The 14,416-nt window shown below is 53.0% G+C and overlaps 1 protein-coding gene across 2 annotated transcripts in view; it reads left to right on the top strand.

Annotated features, from left to right (window-relative positions):
- The first annotated feature begins 605 nt into the window (after positions 1 to 605).
- Scn4a (sodium voltage-gated channel alpha subunit 4) overlaps positions 606 to 14,416 on the top strand; it is a 28,673-nt gene continuing 14,862 nt past the window's right edge. For both annotated transcript variants that reach the window (XM_036198133.1, XM_036198135.1), the window contains exons 1-13: positions 606 to 878; positions 976 to 1,094; positions 1,201 to 1,290; positions 1,605 to 1,733; positions 2,118 to 2,209; positions 2,631 to 2,927; positions 4,129 to 4,192; positions 4,408 to 4,549; positions 5,065 to 5,274; positions 5,837 to 5,987; positions 7,655 to 7,893; positions 9,802 to 9,975; positions 10,877 to 11,233. In XM_036198133.1, coding sequence (XP_036054026.1) covers positions 606 to 878; positions 976 to 1,094; positions 1,201 to 1,290; positions 1,605 to 1,733; positions 2,118 to 2,209; positions 2,631 to 2,927; positions 4,129 to 4,192; positions 4,408 to 4,549; positions 5,065 to 5,274; positions 5,837 to 5,987; positions 7,655 to 7,893; positions 9,802 to 9,975; positions 10,877 to 11,233 — 2,337 coding nt within the window. The remainder of the gene's footprint in view (positions 879 to 975; positions 1,095 to 1,200; positions 1,291 to 1,604; positions 1,734 to 2,117; positions 2,210 to 2,630; positions 2,928 to 4,128; positions 4,193 to 4,407; positions 4,550 to 5,064; positions 5,275 to 5,836; positions 5,988 to 7,654; positions 7,894 to 9,801; positions 9,976 to 10,876; positions 11,234 to 14,416) is intronic.

The raw sequence follows: 14,416 nt of genomic DNA, 5'->3' as shown, positions 1-14,416 counted from the left end.
TCTCCAGCCCCATACTGACCTTTCAGTGGTTGTGAGTGGCTGGGCCAGTATTCTTTCTGTTTGCTGAAGGAATCATTCCCCTAAGTCCATTTTTCAATAACTAGCCCAGCACAGCCCTTCTGTGCCTTAGGATAATCCTACCAGACCCTCATCTTGGTCCATCTGGAGGTCATGTGGACGCAGCCAGTTCAGGTTCTCTCTCTGTGTCCCTATAGGCTGAAGCCACACAGTTCCTGGAGTTTGAACCCGGGAGACAGTTCAGGACACTGGGGCATTGTCCGCAAGTTCCCAAGGCTGAAGAGGGTCTGGTTCGTTCTCTGTTGATCCTGAAGGTGGCACAACTATTGCAGAGAAGAGTGTACTGTGGGGCCTGGGGTGGGGATGCTTCCTGCCCAGTGCCTGTGCAGCAGCACACCCGGGTCTTGCAGGCACATCTCTCAGCCCCAACAAGACCTGTACACCCACCTCCCTGGCCCAACCCCTGGGCAGGCAGGAAGTGAGGAGTAGACCCAGGACTTTGGTGACCACCCAGAACCCCAGGACTACAGGCTACAGCTGCCCTGCTGCCCCCCCGCCCTTCTGGCCCCTGAGCCCAGGATGCAAGGATGGCCAGCTCATCTCTGCCTACCCTGGTACCCCTCGGTCCCCACTGCCTGCGCCCCTTCACCCCAGAGTCCCTGGCAGCCATAGAGCAGCGGGCAGTGGAGGAGGAGGCCCGGCTGCAGCGGAATAAGCAAATGGAGATTGAGGAGCCTGAGCGGAAGCCACGCAGTGATCTGGAAGCTGGCAAGAACCTACCACTCATCTATGGGGACCCCCCACCTGAAGTCATCGGCATCCCCCTGGAGGACCTGGACCCTTACTACAGTGACAAGAAGGTCTGGGTGTGGGAGGACCCCCTCTATCTGTGCCTCCTGTCTGTCTGTCTGTCTGTTTGTCTGTCCTTTGGGCTCATGGTTTCCCTCCCTTTCTCAGACCTTCATTGTGCTCAACAAAGGCAAGGCCATCTTCCGCTTCTCTGCCACACCTGCCCTCTACATGCTGAGCCCTTTCAGCATCATCAGGCGTGTGGCTATCAAGGTGCTCATCCACGCATATCCTGCCCAAGTGGGAGAGGTGGGGAGGGTAGGGGTGGGCAGGAGGCCTTCCTGTGCCCTCCTCTTCCCAGCTGCTCCCTCTCTTTCCTTGACCCACCCCCACGCTGTTCAGCATGTTTATCATGATCACCATCTTGACCAACTGTGTGTTCATGACCATGAGCAACCCGCCTTCTTGGTCCAAGGATGTGGAGTAAGTCCTCCTCCCCAAATCCCCTATTCCAGGTCTGTACCCCGAGTCCTCAGAGTGAGACTGTTCTTGTCTTTCAGGGGAGACACACTGTCCCTGTAACAGTTTCCATCTTAAGTCACGGTGGGGGAGGGCATGTTAGCACCCTCACCCATGTCCTCAGCCCTGGGTAGCCATATGCCATCTAGGTGCCCTCCTCTCAGGTCTACAGCTGTCATGCACGTGTGCAAGTGCACACACACACACACACACACACACACACACACACACACACATCCAAGTGACAGACTGGCCCTGACTGGCCTTCTTCTTGTCAGGTACACCTTCACAGGGATCTACACCTTTGAGTCCCTCATTAAGATGTTGGCCCGAGGCTTCTGCATCGATGACTTCACATTCCTCCGGGACCCCTGGAACTGGCTGGATTTCAGTGTCATCACAATGGCGTGAGCGGGGCCTGAGGCTGGGGTGGGAGCAGCCAGAAGGGTAAGCCCCAAAGAGGGTGTTGACATGATCTAGGACATTCTGAGGGCCCTGCTCAGAGGTCCGTGTTCCCTCCTCATATTTTAGGAGGCAGCCTGATTTGCAGCCCCACAGCCAGTGGGTGAGTGGGGATGTCCTTCTCCTCCATTCTCCAGCAGCAAGCTCAACACTGTTCTTCCCAACTCTTAGGCTAGAACAGGAACCTGGGGGTTATTTGGCCTGCCCTCCAAATTATCCTTGTGATAACCCCAATTACAAGAATTCTTTGGGTATCCTCATTCTGGACACAGAGACACTGGATTTCTTGTCCCAGCTCTGATAGACCCCCACCTCAACTTCCCACTCAGGTATGTGACAGAGTTTGTGGACTTGGGCAACATCTCAGCCCTGAGGACCTTCCGTGTGCTGCGGGCCCTGAAAACCATCACGGTTATCCCAGGTATTGGGAGGTGTGGGGTCCCTGTGCCTGGGCCAACATGCTCTCTCTACCATACCCAGGCCTAGAAGTGAACACTCAGATTCTGAAAACCTAAGCCAGGCTTAAGACGATGCTCGGAGAACATACTTTGGGAGCACTAACCCAGTGAGATTTGTTAAAAATCCTCTAGGCTTTTGTGTAGTTCTGAGGGTCAGGCGGCCCGTTGAATCTTAGAGGTCATTTGTCTTCAGGCAAAGCCAAGCTCCACACGGAGGAGGTACTCAGAAATGGGGTTGCTATAGGAGGGCTTCAGGGAAGACATTGTGAGGAATGAAAGCAGCCTTGGAGATGGAGTTGGCTGAGGCTCAGGGTGAGGCTCACGGCAGAGTCCTCCACTATCCCGCCCTTCCCCGGCTGATGCTGTTCCCCTCGCTGTGACCAGGGCTGAAGACCATTGTGGGAGCCCTGATCCAGTCCGTGAAAAAGCTGTCAGACGTGATGATCCTCACTGTCTTCTGCCTGAGTGTCTTTGCACTGGTGGGACTGCAGCTCTTCATGGGAAACCTGCGGCAGAAATGTGTGCGCTGGCCCCCGCCCATGAACGACACCAACACCACGTGGTTTGGTAACGACACGTGGTACGGCAATGACTCGTGGTATGACAATGACACATGGAACAGCCAGGAGAGCTGGGCCAGCAACTATACCTTTGACTGGGACGCCTACATCAATGACATAGGTGAGATGGGAGGAAGGAAGGCCAGAGGAGACCACCTGGCCCCTCATGCTCTCTGTCTCAGTTGCTTCTTTGCAGAGGACGTGAGCTTAAATCCATCACTAACCAGCTTGGGTAGCCTTCAACAAGTCACTCAGTCATGACCCTTAGAAGCTTCTCCTATCACCAGGCGCAGTAGCACACGCCTTTAATCCCAGCACTCGGGAGGCAGGTGGATCTCTGTGAGCTCGAGGCCAGCCTGGTCCACAGAGTGAGATCCAAGACAGTCAACCCTGTCTCAAAAACAACAACAAAAATCCTCTCCTATCAAATGAAGTGTGACAAAACTTCCCTTAATGTGCTAATGACACACTGTTTAAAAAATCCTGCACCTGTTGAGGCTGAGGAGATAGCTCAATCCACAAAGCGCTTGCCATGCAAGATTGAGGACTCGAGGTCAATCCCCAGAAGCCATGTAAACAACCAGGCATGGTGGCACATGCCTGTGATTCCAGCACTGGACAGGCGGAAACAGGCAGACCTCAGGGGTCCATCCATTGGTATGAGAGGTAATCCTGCCTTACTGGCAAATCCCAGGTCCCAATAAGAGACTCCCTGAAAAAAAAAATGTACAGTTGGTGCTGAGAAAAAGGTCCCCCCCTCCACACACACACGGCTCTCACTGTACAAAGAGACAATCCATCATCCTTCTGTAGCCTGGGCACCCTGTTCCCCTTCCCCACATTCTATACCCCTTTCCTGGTAAGGCTACCAATGAACATGTCCTGTTCACATGCTTGTCCTTTATGGTTACATGAACCCGCATCACATTCTCATAGTCTCTATTACTCACAGTGTCTGCTTATTGAAGTGGTGTTCTTCCTTCACTGTGGCTCCTAGATTCTAACCCCATCCCTACAGTTACATAAGTATGTGGTAGCCTAATGCATATGCAGACACAGCCCTTTGCCCCGTCTCAGGCTCTTGGTAAATCCTGACTTCATAACCACAATAGGCAGCAAGCTGGCATGGCTTAGAGCCCTGCAGTTTACCCACTGGAGATCTTGGAATTTGGAACTGTTTGTAAAGGATGGGAGGGACTACACAGGGAGTGTCTGTCTGGTGTCCTTGGGCACACAGATCTGTCCGCTGGTGTATGCTGTGTGCATGTGTTTACTGTGCATCTGTGTGGTAACGTGTCTTCTTTGTGGCCTGTCTCCCAAAGAGAACTTCTACTTCTTGGAGGGCGCCAATGACGCCCTGCTCTGTGGGAATAGCAGTGATGCCGGGTGAGTTGTGGGGCGACAGTACCCCAGGTATCCTGGGAGGTGGGGATTCATTAGGGACAGGGATCTGGAGTGGATAGGAGTGTGGGGGGAAACAATGGGCAAGGATAGAAGGCTTTGGTACTTGGAGGACATGTGGAGAGCTCCCCACTCCCCGGAGCCTCCATCTGTCCTCAGCTCTCTGCCATCCCTAAACCAGTCCCCCCTTTCACTACCAGGCACTGTCCTGAAGGTTATGAATGCATAAAGGCTGGGCGGAACCCCAACTACGGCTACACCAGCTATGACACCTTCAGCTGGGCCTTCCTGGCGCTCTTCCGGCTCATGACCCAGGACTACTGGGAGAACCTCTTCCAGCTGGTACAGCTGCCCTCACTCTGCCCTTCGGCCCCACAGACATACCCTCTGGACCACTGCTCCTCAGAGCCCACCCACAATGGCCGGGCCCTCAAAGCACCGTCTCCTCTAGGGCACGCCTTCAGTCCCCTTTTGGGCTCTTAGGAAATACCCGGCCAGAGACAAATCATAGTCATTTTCCATTTTTGCTTTATGAGCTGAGGGTCTGGGGCTACTATAGACTCAGTCCCAGGAATCTCCAAGCCTCAGAGAAACCAATAGGACATCCGGGAAACTCAACTCTGCCCCCACACAATGGTAGTTGGGCCTCTGTATCTGTGGGCTCCACCTCTGTAGATTCAACCAACTACAGATTGAAGATACTTGTTTAATTAAATGGAGCAGGCAGTGGTGTCTCCAAGGCCCCCACATGCCCAGGCTCTGTGAGGGACCCCTTCTCTGACTACCTACCTAAGTGACAGCCATGTCCAAGGGCCCATGGAGGCCATGAGACCCCTCTCTTCTTTCCTCATCTGCAGACTCTTCGAGCAGCTGGCAAGACCTACATGATCTTCTTTGTGGTCATCATCTTTCTGGGCTCCTTCTACCTCATCAACCTGATCCTGGCAGTAGTGGCCATGGCGTATGCCGAGCAGAATGAAGCTACCCTGGCCGAGGACCAGGAGAAAGAGGAGGAGTTTCAGCAGATGCTGGAGAAATTCAAAAAACACCAGGAGGAGTTAGAAAAGGTGTGGACTCAGGCAGAGAGTTTGGGGTGAGGACCCAAGGGTTTCCCTGCCCCCAGCCTGGCCTGCTTAATCTGCTGGCTCCTTCCAGGCAGGCTGGGAGGAGGGGCAAGAGGGAAGGGTTATGGAGCAAAAGGAGCACAAAGCCCCAGGTAGAGAGCTTTGATGCCTCAGTTTCCCCCGTGACACTGCAAGGAGTTTGGGACAGTGAAATGTGAACTTTCCTCCAGATTAAAGGTCGATGGCTTTGTGCTTTCTGGGTCTTTGTTGAGGTGAGGCAGGGTCCTAGGTTGTACAAGGGACAGCTCCCCTCTTTCTCATACATGTATGAAGTCTAGGGCCCAGCAGTGTATCAGGGCTGAGGGTCTTCAGGGTCAAGGTCTCCAGTCACCTTGTCCTTACCCTGTCACTCCATCACCACTGAAAGCTGGCCCTTGTCTCCATTCCCTAGATTTGGCATCAACTAAGAAAAGGCCTGTCATCCAGAAGGCCCAGTAAGAATCAATGTGTCCATCCCCCTGGCTCACTGTGACACTTCTCGTTCATTGTCCTTGCCGATTTACAGGCCAAGGCCGCCCAGGCTCTGGAGGGTGGGGAGGCAGATGGGGACCCGGCCCACAGCAAGGACTGCAATGGCAGCCTGGACACGTCTGGGGAGAAGGGGCCCCCGAGGCCAAGCTGCAGCGCAGACAGTGCCATCTCAGATGCTATGGAGGGTGAGTGCCCTGTGCCCCCCTCCCCTCCCACTCTGCCTGCACTGCCCACCAGGCCTCTCAGCCTCCTGAGGTGCAGGGCAGGGCCTGCTTGGACCCAGCTTCAGGAGGGCAGTAACTTAATATTGACACCAGAGAAGTAAGCTGGGATAAATATAGTCCTGTCAACCTGGTCCATTTCTGGCTGCAAGGCCAGGCCGTTGCGGGAACCAGGGGCTTCCGGGAGGGCCTGGGGGCTGCCAAGGCAACGAGGAAGGACAGGCTAATAATACTAATCGGGAAGGCCTGGTGTTCTGGAAACTACTCCAGTGTTTCCTGGGTAAAGGTTAAAAGTCAATGGTTCAATTTCCCCAAGTAAAATCACAGACTCCCACAAGACCTGTGGTACCCCCAAGTCTCAGGAGGAGAATACAGAAGCGGTAAACAAGAGATGGCCAGACAGAAGCTTGGCTGGGTGGATGGACAGTAGATGGTGCGGCAGATTGCCGAATGGAAAGACAGATAGGCGTATGGATGGGAGAAGAGGACGGTGAGAGAGAGGAAGGAGGAGTAGATATGGAAATGAAGAGAGAGGGAGGCTAGAAAGAATCTCTGACCCAGAGAGGGGACCCGGTCGCCTCCTAGGGCTTGCCTTGTGCTAAAAGCAGCCTGGGGCTCTTCAGGGCTCTGCCAACCTGCAGAGGGACCCATCTCACGTGACCTTACACTCTGCACTCAGAGAAAACGGTCCTGGGATGCTGGGCAGAGCTGGCCCAAGAAGCTCCCGCCTCTGCTCTTGCTGTGACCTCTTTCTCAGGCTTCAGATCCCAGCTGCTGGGACCCCGACAGTAGCCCAAGCAGACTAGCCTGAGACAAGAGGTTCATTTTTCTCATTCCTGGGTGGGACCCCAGCCCTACCCAGAGTCTCCAAGGGGCTGCCACCTATCCTAGGCTCTTCAGCTACAAAATAGGTAGCACCGGTAGTGTTTGCCTCTTAAGTTTCCAGTGGTGGGTTCTGGAGAGGCTGACTAGGAGAAGGCCACTCCCATAGCCACAGAGGCCAGGTGAAGGAACAGCCCCATCCCGTAGACCCCACAGCTTTAGGTAGCAGGAGTAGTAGTTTTCCAGAAAGCCACTCAAGAGGGAAAGGTGTTTATGCCCGGGGACAGTCTGGGGTGACCTGTGTTATCACAGGGAGGGAAAGCATTCAGGAATTCTGCCAGCAGCACTGAGGACTGACCCCCTAAAGCGGACCCCCCCATACTCCCTAAAGACTCTGGAGCCCAGCCAGAGACCAGGGCATGTCTCTTTCCTGACAGAATCCCAAGCCCGAGAGAATGGCAGATAGCTCCGCTCCAGCTCACTGAGTGGAGGGCATTGTAGGGTGTAACAATGGGGTTGCTGAGGGCTCAAAGCCGAGCACTGGGGAGGGGTTCGGGTTAAGGCTTACCAAGGAGATGTGCCTTGATGGGCTGAAGTCTAAGAGGGCAGGGCTTGGAGGGATGGGGCTTGTGGGTGGGATTTTGAGGGACTGGCTTGAGCCGATGTGGTGTGGGGTGGGGCTAGAGAAAGCCTTTTTGAGGGGTGGGCGAAAGAGTCCTAGCGTAGGAGGAGGCTCAGAGAGCTAGATGGAGTTAAGAGTCAAGCCAGACAGAGACTCTTCATCAGAGGCCTGTTAACTCCACCTCCAGAGCTGGAAGAGGCCCACCAGAAGTGCCCACCATGGTGGTACAAGTGTGCACACAAAGTGCTCATCTGGAACTGCTGTGCCCCGTGGGTGAAGTTCAAGCATATCATCCACCTGATCGTCATGGACCCCTTCGTGGACCTGGGTATCACCATCTGCATCGTGCTCAACACCCTCTTCATGGCCATGGAGCATTACCCCATGACCGAGCACTTTGACAATGTGCTCTCCGTGGGCAACTTGGTAAGAAAAAGATGGAAGGGGAGGGCGGTCCTCTGGAGAACAGGACAGAGAGTGGGGCTGCCTGGGCTGTCTGGAAATGTAGGGCACTTGGGGACAGCTGGCACAAGTCGTAAGAGGAGGCGCGTGCACGCAGTGGTCTAGGGAATATGGTAATTGAACTTCAAGGTACTTGGGAACAAGGAGAGTGGGGTGAGCTGAGATCAAAACTCCCGGAGGTCTGGGATCCAGGCCACATCTAAGAATTGGGGTTGAGGGAGTGGGGGTGTGGAAATGGGTGGGGCTAGGAAACAAGTTTCTCAACTTTCATAGACTGTCAGGAACCTAAAAGAGACCAAGGGCCTGGGAGTGGGGGCATATAGCCAAAGATACCCAAATGCCAGTGGGTCTACCTCTCTCCAGAGACCTCCAGTTCTCCAGCTCCACCAGGCTGCTCTGTTCCAAGCCCTTTGCTGCTCAGCTATTGTTGACATGCTCTGATCCAACCGCTTATCCCTGCCCATTAGGAGCATTAGCACCTCATTGCCAGCCCCAGTGGAGCCTGACAAAGGAAAAGCTGCTGCCTCCTCCTCCAGCCCTCCTCCACTGTGCCCCACCCTTCCCAATCCCCTTTGCAGTCCCACCCCACCCACCCAACCATCGCAAAAGGGCAAGAGGCTCCCATTGCCTCCAGGAGAGGCAAGCTCAGAGTGTCTATGATATGAGGGAGGGCTGGGACAGTACCAACACTGGGTAGGGGGCATAAGAATCATGCCATCAGAATCCCCAATCTTCAAAGCAGACAGACATATCTTGTAAAGATGCCCAAAGCAGCCATGGCCAGACTGGGCAAGAGAGGCCTGGGCAAGAGAGGCCAGGGCGTGCTCCAGGCTCATGGCTCAGCTGCCAGGGTGTGTGTGATGGGCAGGGCCTGTTTGCCTGTCTTCCCACCGTCCACACTGCACTGCTATCTGGGCACCTGCTATGGCCAGGGACAGCTCTTGGAAGGGACCCAGTGTGTACCTAGGCAAGCTGTTGACCCAGAGCAGCTGATGCTTGGTAGGAGGGGGCCGTGCTCAGTGAACTTGAAGGGGCTGTGAGGCCCTCAGGTACCTGTTCTGGGGTTGAGGAGGCAGATCTGATCTTCTTACTGATTCTGCCCAAGACCTTGTGTCCACCAAAGCTTGCTAGGTGGTTGAGGGCGTGACTCATTTGGTGGAGTGCTTATCTAACTGTGGGAGCCTTCCTAGGCTCCATTCCCAGCACTGAATAAAACCAGGCCTGAGGACAGGTGCTTGTCAACCTAGCACCTGGAAGGTGGAGGCAGGAACATCAGAAGTCCATGGTCGTCTTCTGCAGTGTAGTGATTTCAAGGCTAGCCTGAGCTACATGACATCTGTTCCAAAATCAAAAAGCCAAGTTTGCTAGGTCCTGGGTTGTGCTCGGTAGGGAGGCTTGGAGCACAAAAGAGAAATCCTGAATTGAGAGCCTGAGGAACTGAGTGGCAGGGAGGGAGCTGGGGTGTACCTCTCTGAGCCTCAATTGCTTTTCTGTGGAAAGAGTGTGATAATCCCTCCAGCTTTGTAGAGAACCACATGCCAACAAGGTCAGTGTGGACCAGACTTCATGAACATTGAACATTACGATCAGGTCGAAGACCCAAGAAGTTACTGACTTGACCGTGGTCACAATGTCAGAAATGGGTAGGAATGGGTCTATGTTGTATCCACCTAGGCATAGGACGTGGTCTTTACACCTGTTGCCACATGCACACACATGGACTGCGGGGGCCATTCCCTACCTCTTTTCAGGGCCCTCAACCCCTGCCCTTCAGTTTCTAAAGCATCTGCCAGGAGGTGTGAAGGGTGAACTCTCCCAAGGCCCTGTTCTCCATGAGACTTTGTGACAGGGATTCCATGTCCTACCCCACAGGTCTTCACGGGCATTTTCACTGCAGAGATGGTGCTGAAGCTGATTGCCATGGATCCCTATGAGTATTTCCAGCAGGGCTGGAACATCTTTGACAGCTTCATCGTAACCCTCAGCCTGGTAGAGCTGGGCTTGGCCAACGTCCAGGGGCTGTCAGTGCTCCGCTCCTTCCGTCTGGTATGCAAGACCTGGGGGCTGAGGGGGGAACGGAAGGAGAAATCCTAAGAGGCTAGAAGACCCAGCTGCCTGCGCATGCCACTGGCCCCTGGGAGCCTTTATCTGTAAACTAGGAGAAAGAGAGTCCTTCCTTCCTATTACAGAGGGCTGGGGTGGGGGACCAAAATGGGGGGCCCTGAGAGATGACATTAGATGACCTTGGGCAGCCGTGGAAGACAAAACCTCAGTGTCCATTAGTAACATGTTTGGGATTTAAGAATTACTCTTTATTTTTCTCTACCCCTTGAAGTTCACTCCTGTTTTTTTAACTTTATCACGAGGACTATTGCTATCCACCACTACAACCACTAGTACAGTGTAATTTTATCATTAATTTTTAAAAATTTATATGTGTGTCCATACACCACACGTCTTTGCTATGGGTGCTTGTAGAGGCTAGAAGAGGATGTAGGACCCCCTGCAGCTGGAATTACAGGTGTTTATGAACCGCCAACTGTGGGTGCTGGGAGCTGAACTTGGACTCTCTGGAAGACCAATGAAGTGCCCCTAACTGCTAAGCCATCTCCCCAGCCATAAATGCTACAATTCTTTTTTTTCATCTATCCCATCTATTTTTATTAGGAGATAATATGTTAGAGCAAATTCTGGTATACAGTCTCACTTGTAAATACTTTAGACTATATCTTCAATGGATAACGCCATTTTCTTTTCCCACTTTAACATGGGTATCAGGAGGCTGTAGGACTCAAGCACCCCCATTAACAGAGAGGCAGAGTGAAGCCTTGTTCATCGGGAGGATGGGGTTTAAGACTGCTGGACATGGAGCTTTCTCCTAGGGCTCCCTGGGCTTGGCTGGTGGTCCCCAAGCCTCAGTCATTCTTGTGTTCCCTCTGCCTGGCAGCTGCGTGTCTTCAAGCTGGCCAAGTCCTGGCCAACACTTAACATGCTGATCAAGATCATTGGCAACTCAGTGGGTGCGCTGGGCAACCTGACCCTGGTGCTAGCCATCATCGTCTTCATCTTCGCCGTGGTGGGGATGCAGCTCTTCGGGAAGAGCTACAAGGAGTGCGTGTGCAAGATTGCCTTGGACTGCAGTCTACCCCGCTGGCACATGCACGACTTCTTCCACTCCTTCCTCATCGTCTTCCGCGTGCTCTGTGGGGAGTGGATCGAGACCATGTGGGACTGCATGGAGGTGGCTGGCCAGGCCATGTGCCTCATCGTCTTTATGATGGTCATGGTCATTGGCAACTTGGTGGTAAGTAATCTGTCTGGGAAGCTTCCTGACTCTTACGCAGGAGAGACATGAAGCGTGCACAGTTCCTGTCTTTTCATTTGAGGGACATATTTCATTTCATAGCTGTATAAAAGTGTTGGTGTTTAGATCTCTCTAGTCAGGCCTGGTGGTGGTGGACACCATATTCAGCATTCAGGAAGCTGACATACAGGATCTTTGCAAGTTCAAAGAGAGCCAGGCCTCCTTAGTGAGTACCAGGGCAGTCTGGGCTCTATAGCAAGACTGTCTCCAAAAAACAAACAGTAGGGACTGGAGAGATGGCTCAGTAGTTACAAGGAGTTGCTGCTTTTGCGGAGGACCTGGGTTCAATTCCCAGCACTCACATGGTGGTTCCTAACCATCCATAACTCCAGTTTCGGGGGATCAATGCCCTCTTCTGACTCCCTCGGGCACCAGGCACTCATGTGGTCCACATATACACATGCAGGAAAAACATACATAATAAAACAAACAAATCTAACTTTAAAAGGTTTTTGCTGGGCGGTGATGGCACACACCTTTAATCCAAGCGCTCAGGAGACAGAGCCAGGCGGATCTCTCTGAGTTTGAGGCCAGCCTGGTCTACAGAGTGAATTCCAGGACAGCCAGGGTTACACAGAGAACCACCTACCCCCCAAAAGAGTTTTCTACCTTCCATGGCCACCTCCTTAAATGGTGATTTTATGATTTCCCTCAGTGAGTGTCAACATTTTATGCTTAACCATCAGCAGGACTTTCTTTTCTTTTTCTTTTTCTTTTTCTTTCTTTTTTTTTTAAATGCAAGAGTCTCAGTCAAATTTTAATTCGGATGAACCATGAATGCTTTATTTATTTATTTATTTATTTGTTCGTTTGTTTATTATTTTATTTTTAATGGAGCTGAGGATCGAACCCAGGGCCTAGTGCTTGCTAGGCAAGCACTCTACCACTGAGCTAAATCCCCAACCCCCAGGACTTTCTTAAAATGGGTTCCTGGCCCCAGCCCTAGAGAATGTGACCCTGGGAACCTGTTTCCAATGAGTCCGCAGGCTGCTTCTGTCACTGGTTCAGGGACAGCGTCAGTCACTCTGTCACCCAGACTGGCTCAGGACTTCCAGCAATCCTCCTGACTCAGGTTCCTAAGTGCCGTGTTATAGGTGTGGACCATGCCTGGCATGTAGGCTGTATTTGTTGTGTATGTGTGTGGGTGTGTGCATGGGGTTGCATGAGCACACTCATGCCTACCTGTTCCCGTGTGTGCAGGCACACACATGTGCATGAGAGTAAGAAGATCACAGAGCAGCCTCAGGTGTCGTTCCTCAGGAGCCATGCACCTTGTTTATATGTGCATGGATGCCTGTGTGCACGTTCACTCACATGTGTGTGCAGTATGTGTGTATGTGTGTGCGCGGGTGTACATACATATATATGCACATGTGTGTGAAGATTGGAAGTTGATCTGGAAGGGTTTCCTTGTTCACTCTCCTCCTATGTTCTGAGACAGGGTCTTTAATTGATTGGCAGACTGGCTGGCCAATGAGCTCCAGGGATCAGCTTGTCTCTGCCCATCTGGACTCCAGCCCCGCCCCCAGTTTTAGGGTTACAGATCTGAGTGATCACACTGTCTTTTCTCATGGGTTCTGGGGACGCTAACTCAGGCCATCATACTCATGTAGTAGACACTTCACACGCAGCAGCTACCTTCCCAAGCCTGCAAGCTGTGTTTTGAGGTGAGCTGATCTATAGCGGCAGACAGACCTGCATTGTACAATCCTAGCTTCCTCATTGTCGCCATGGTGTGAACCATATTGAGCCATAACTGCTCTCCAGTGCAGCTGGGGTCTCTCAAATAGAAGACAAGTATTTCAGACTGTCGGGTCACTAGTACGAAGAAAGATGCAGCACGGAGTGAGCCGGGTCTCCATGGAGGTTTTTTCTTCCACCTTCTTTGTCTGTGGTCCTGTGGTCTGGGAAGAAGAACCAGTCCAGTGGTGGACAACCCAGAAATGATGGTATCGGTGAAACTATTAAGGCCACTCCACGTAGTTAAAGGGAGGTTTATTTTGTAGGGTAACTTACAAATGAAGGGATAGGTTGCAGGGTCTGGGAAAGGCGTGGCGCAGTCCGGCGGTGTTCTCTGGAGAACTCTGCTCGGTCTACCTCCAGTGTCCAGGGTCCCAGAACCAAGAGAGACCTCTCCTCTCCATCCTGGGTCTTCCGCGTCCTCCCTCAGCCCCGCCTTGTGGGCGTGGCCACTACCGAAGCCTCAGTGGGGGTTGGAACTTCCATGCCAAGGCTGGGATGGCTACCCACTCCATGATGGAACTCCTTCTATTTTGCCCCTTTCTGTAGCCTAAGGCTTGGTGCGTGGGGCCGTGCATGGAAGAGATGCTGGCTGGACAGGGGCGAGGCTTGTGGGCCAGCTGGCCAGCATTTCTGTGACTGGGCTTGTGGGCTCCTCCCCTTCTTGGGGTAGAGGTAGGGTCCCTCCCATCAGGGCTCCTTAGTGCTGCCCCTGACTGCCTCCTGTGGTGGCTGACACTTGCTCTGGGCAACAGAGAGTGGAAGATGCGGCATAGCCCCACAAAGGCTGGAGGAACCTGGGCTGCTGGGCCTGCGCCTCTCAGATATCGCTGGGCTCTGGCTGGGGGCTGAGGCTGATGGGGAAGGGGGTGTCACCTCAGCTGGAGGAGACCTCGGGACAGCTACAGGAGAGAACTCAGGACTGCAGTTCCTAGGAGAGGGTTCTGAGAGAGTGGGGGGAAAGAGGTGTTTTCTGGGCCAGACTTAGGGTGAGTGTAGATTTAAGGGCCAGGATGGCTAAATGAGCCTGTAGGAGTGACCTCTCTGTACATTTTGTGTCCGCCTTGCTTTGTAACCACGGCTGTCCTTGAACTCAAGATCCTCCTGCCTCAGCTACTCAAGTATTGAGATTCTAAGTATGCACCACGATGCCCACTTAATTTTTTTTTTAACTGTTTGTGTGGGTATTTTGTGTGTGTGTGTGTGGTGGGGGGAGGAGAGGAGAGGAGAGGAGGAGAGGGAGCAGGGCCATTTTTGTGGTGTTGATTCTCTCTGTTTCCATAATGGGATCTGATCATTTACCTCAGGTCCTTAGGCTCCTGTGGAGAGCCTTTTGACACCCTGAGCCATCTCACTGGCCCGTACCCAGCAATAATTTTAACC

Source organism: Onychomys torridus, chromosome 8 (genome assembly GCF_903995425.1).
Source record: "Onychomys torridus chromosome 8, mOncTor1.1, whole genome shotgun sequence".
NCBI lineage: Eukaryota > Metazoa > Chordata > Mammalia > Rodentia > Cricetidae > Onychomys > Onychomys torridus.
The sequence above is the reverse complement of the archived record's forward strand: the minus strand, read 5'-3'. Positions and strand labels throughout refer to the sequence as shown.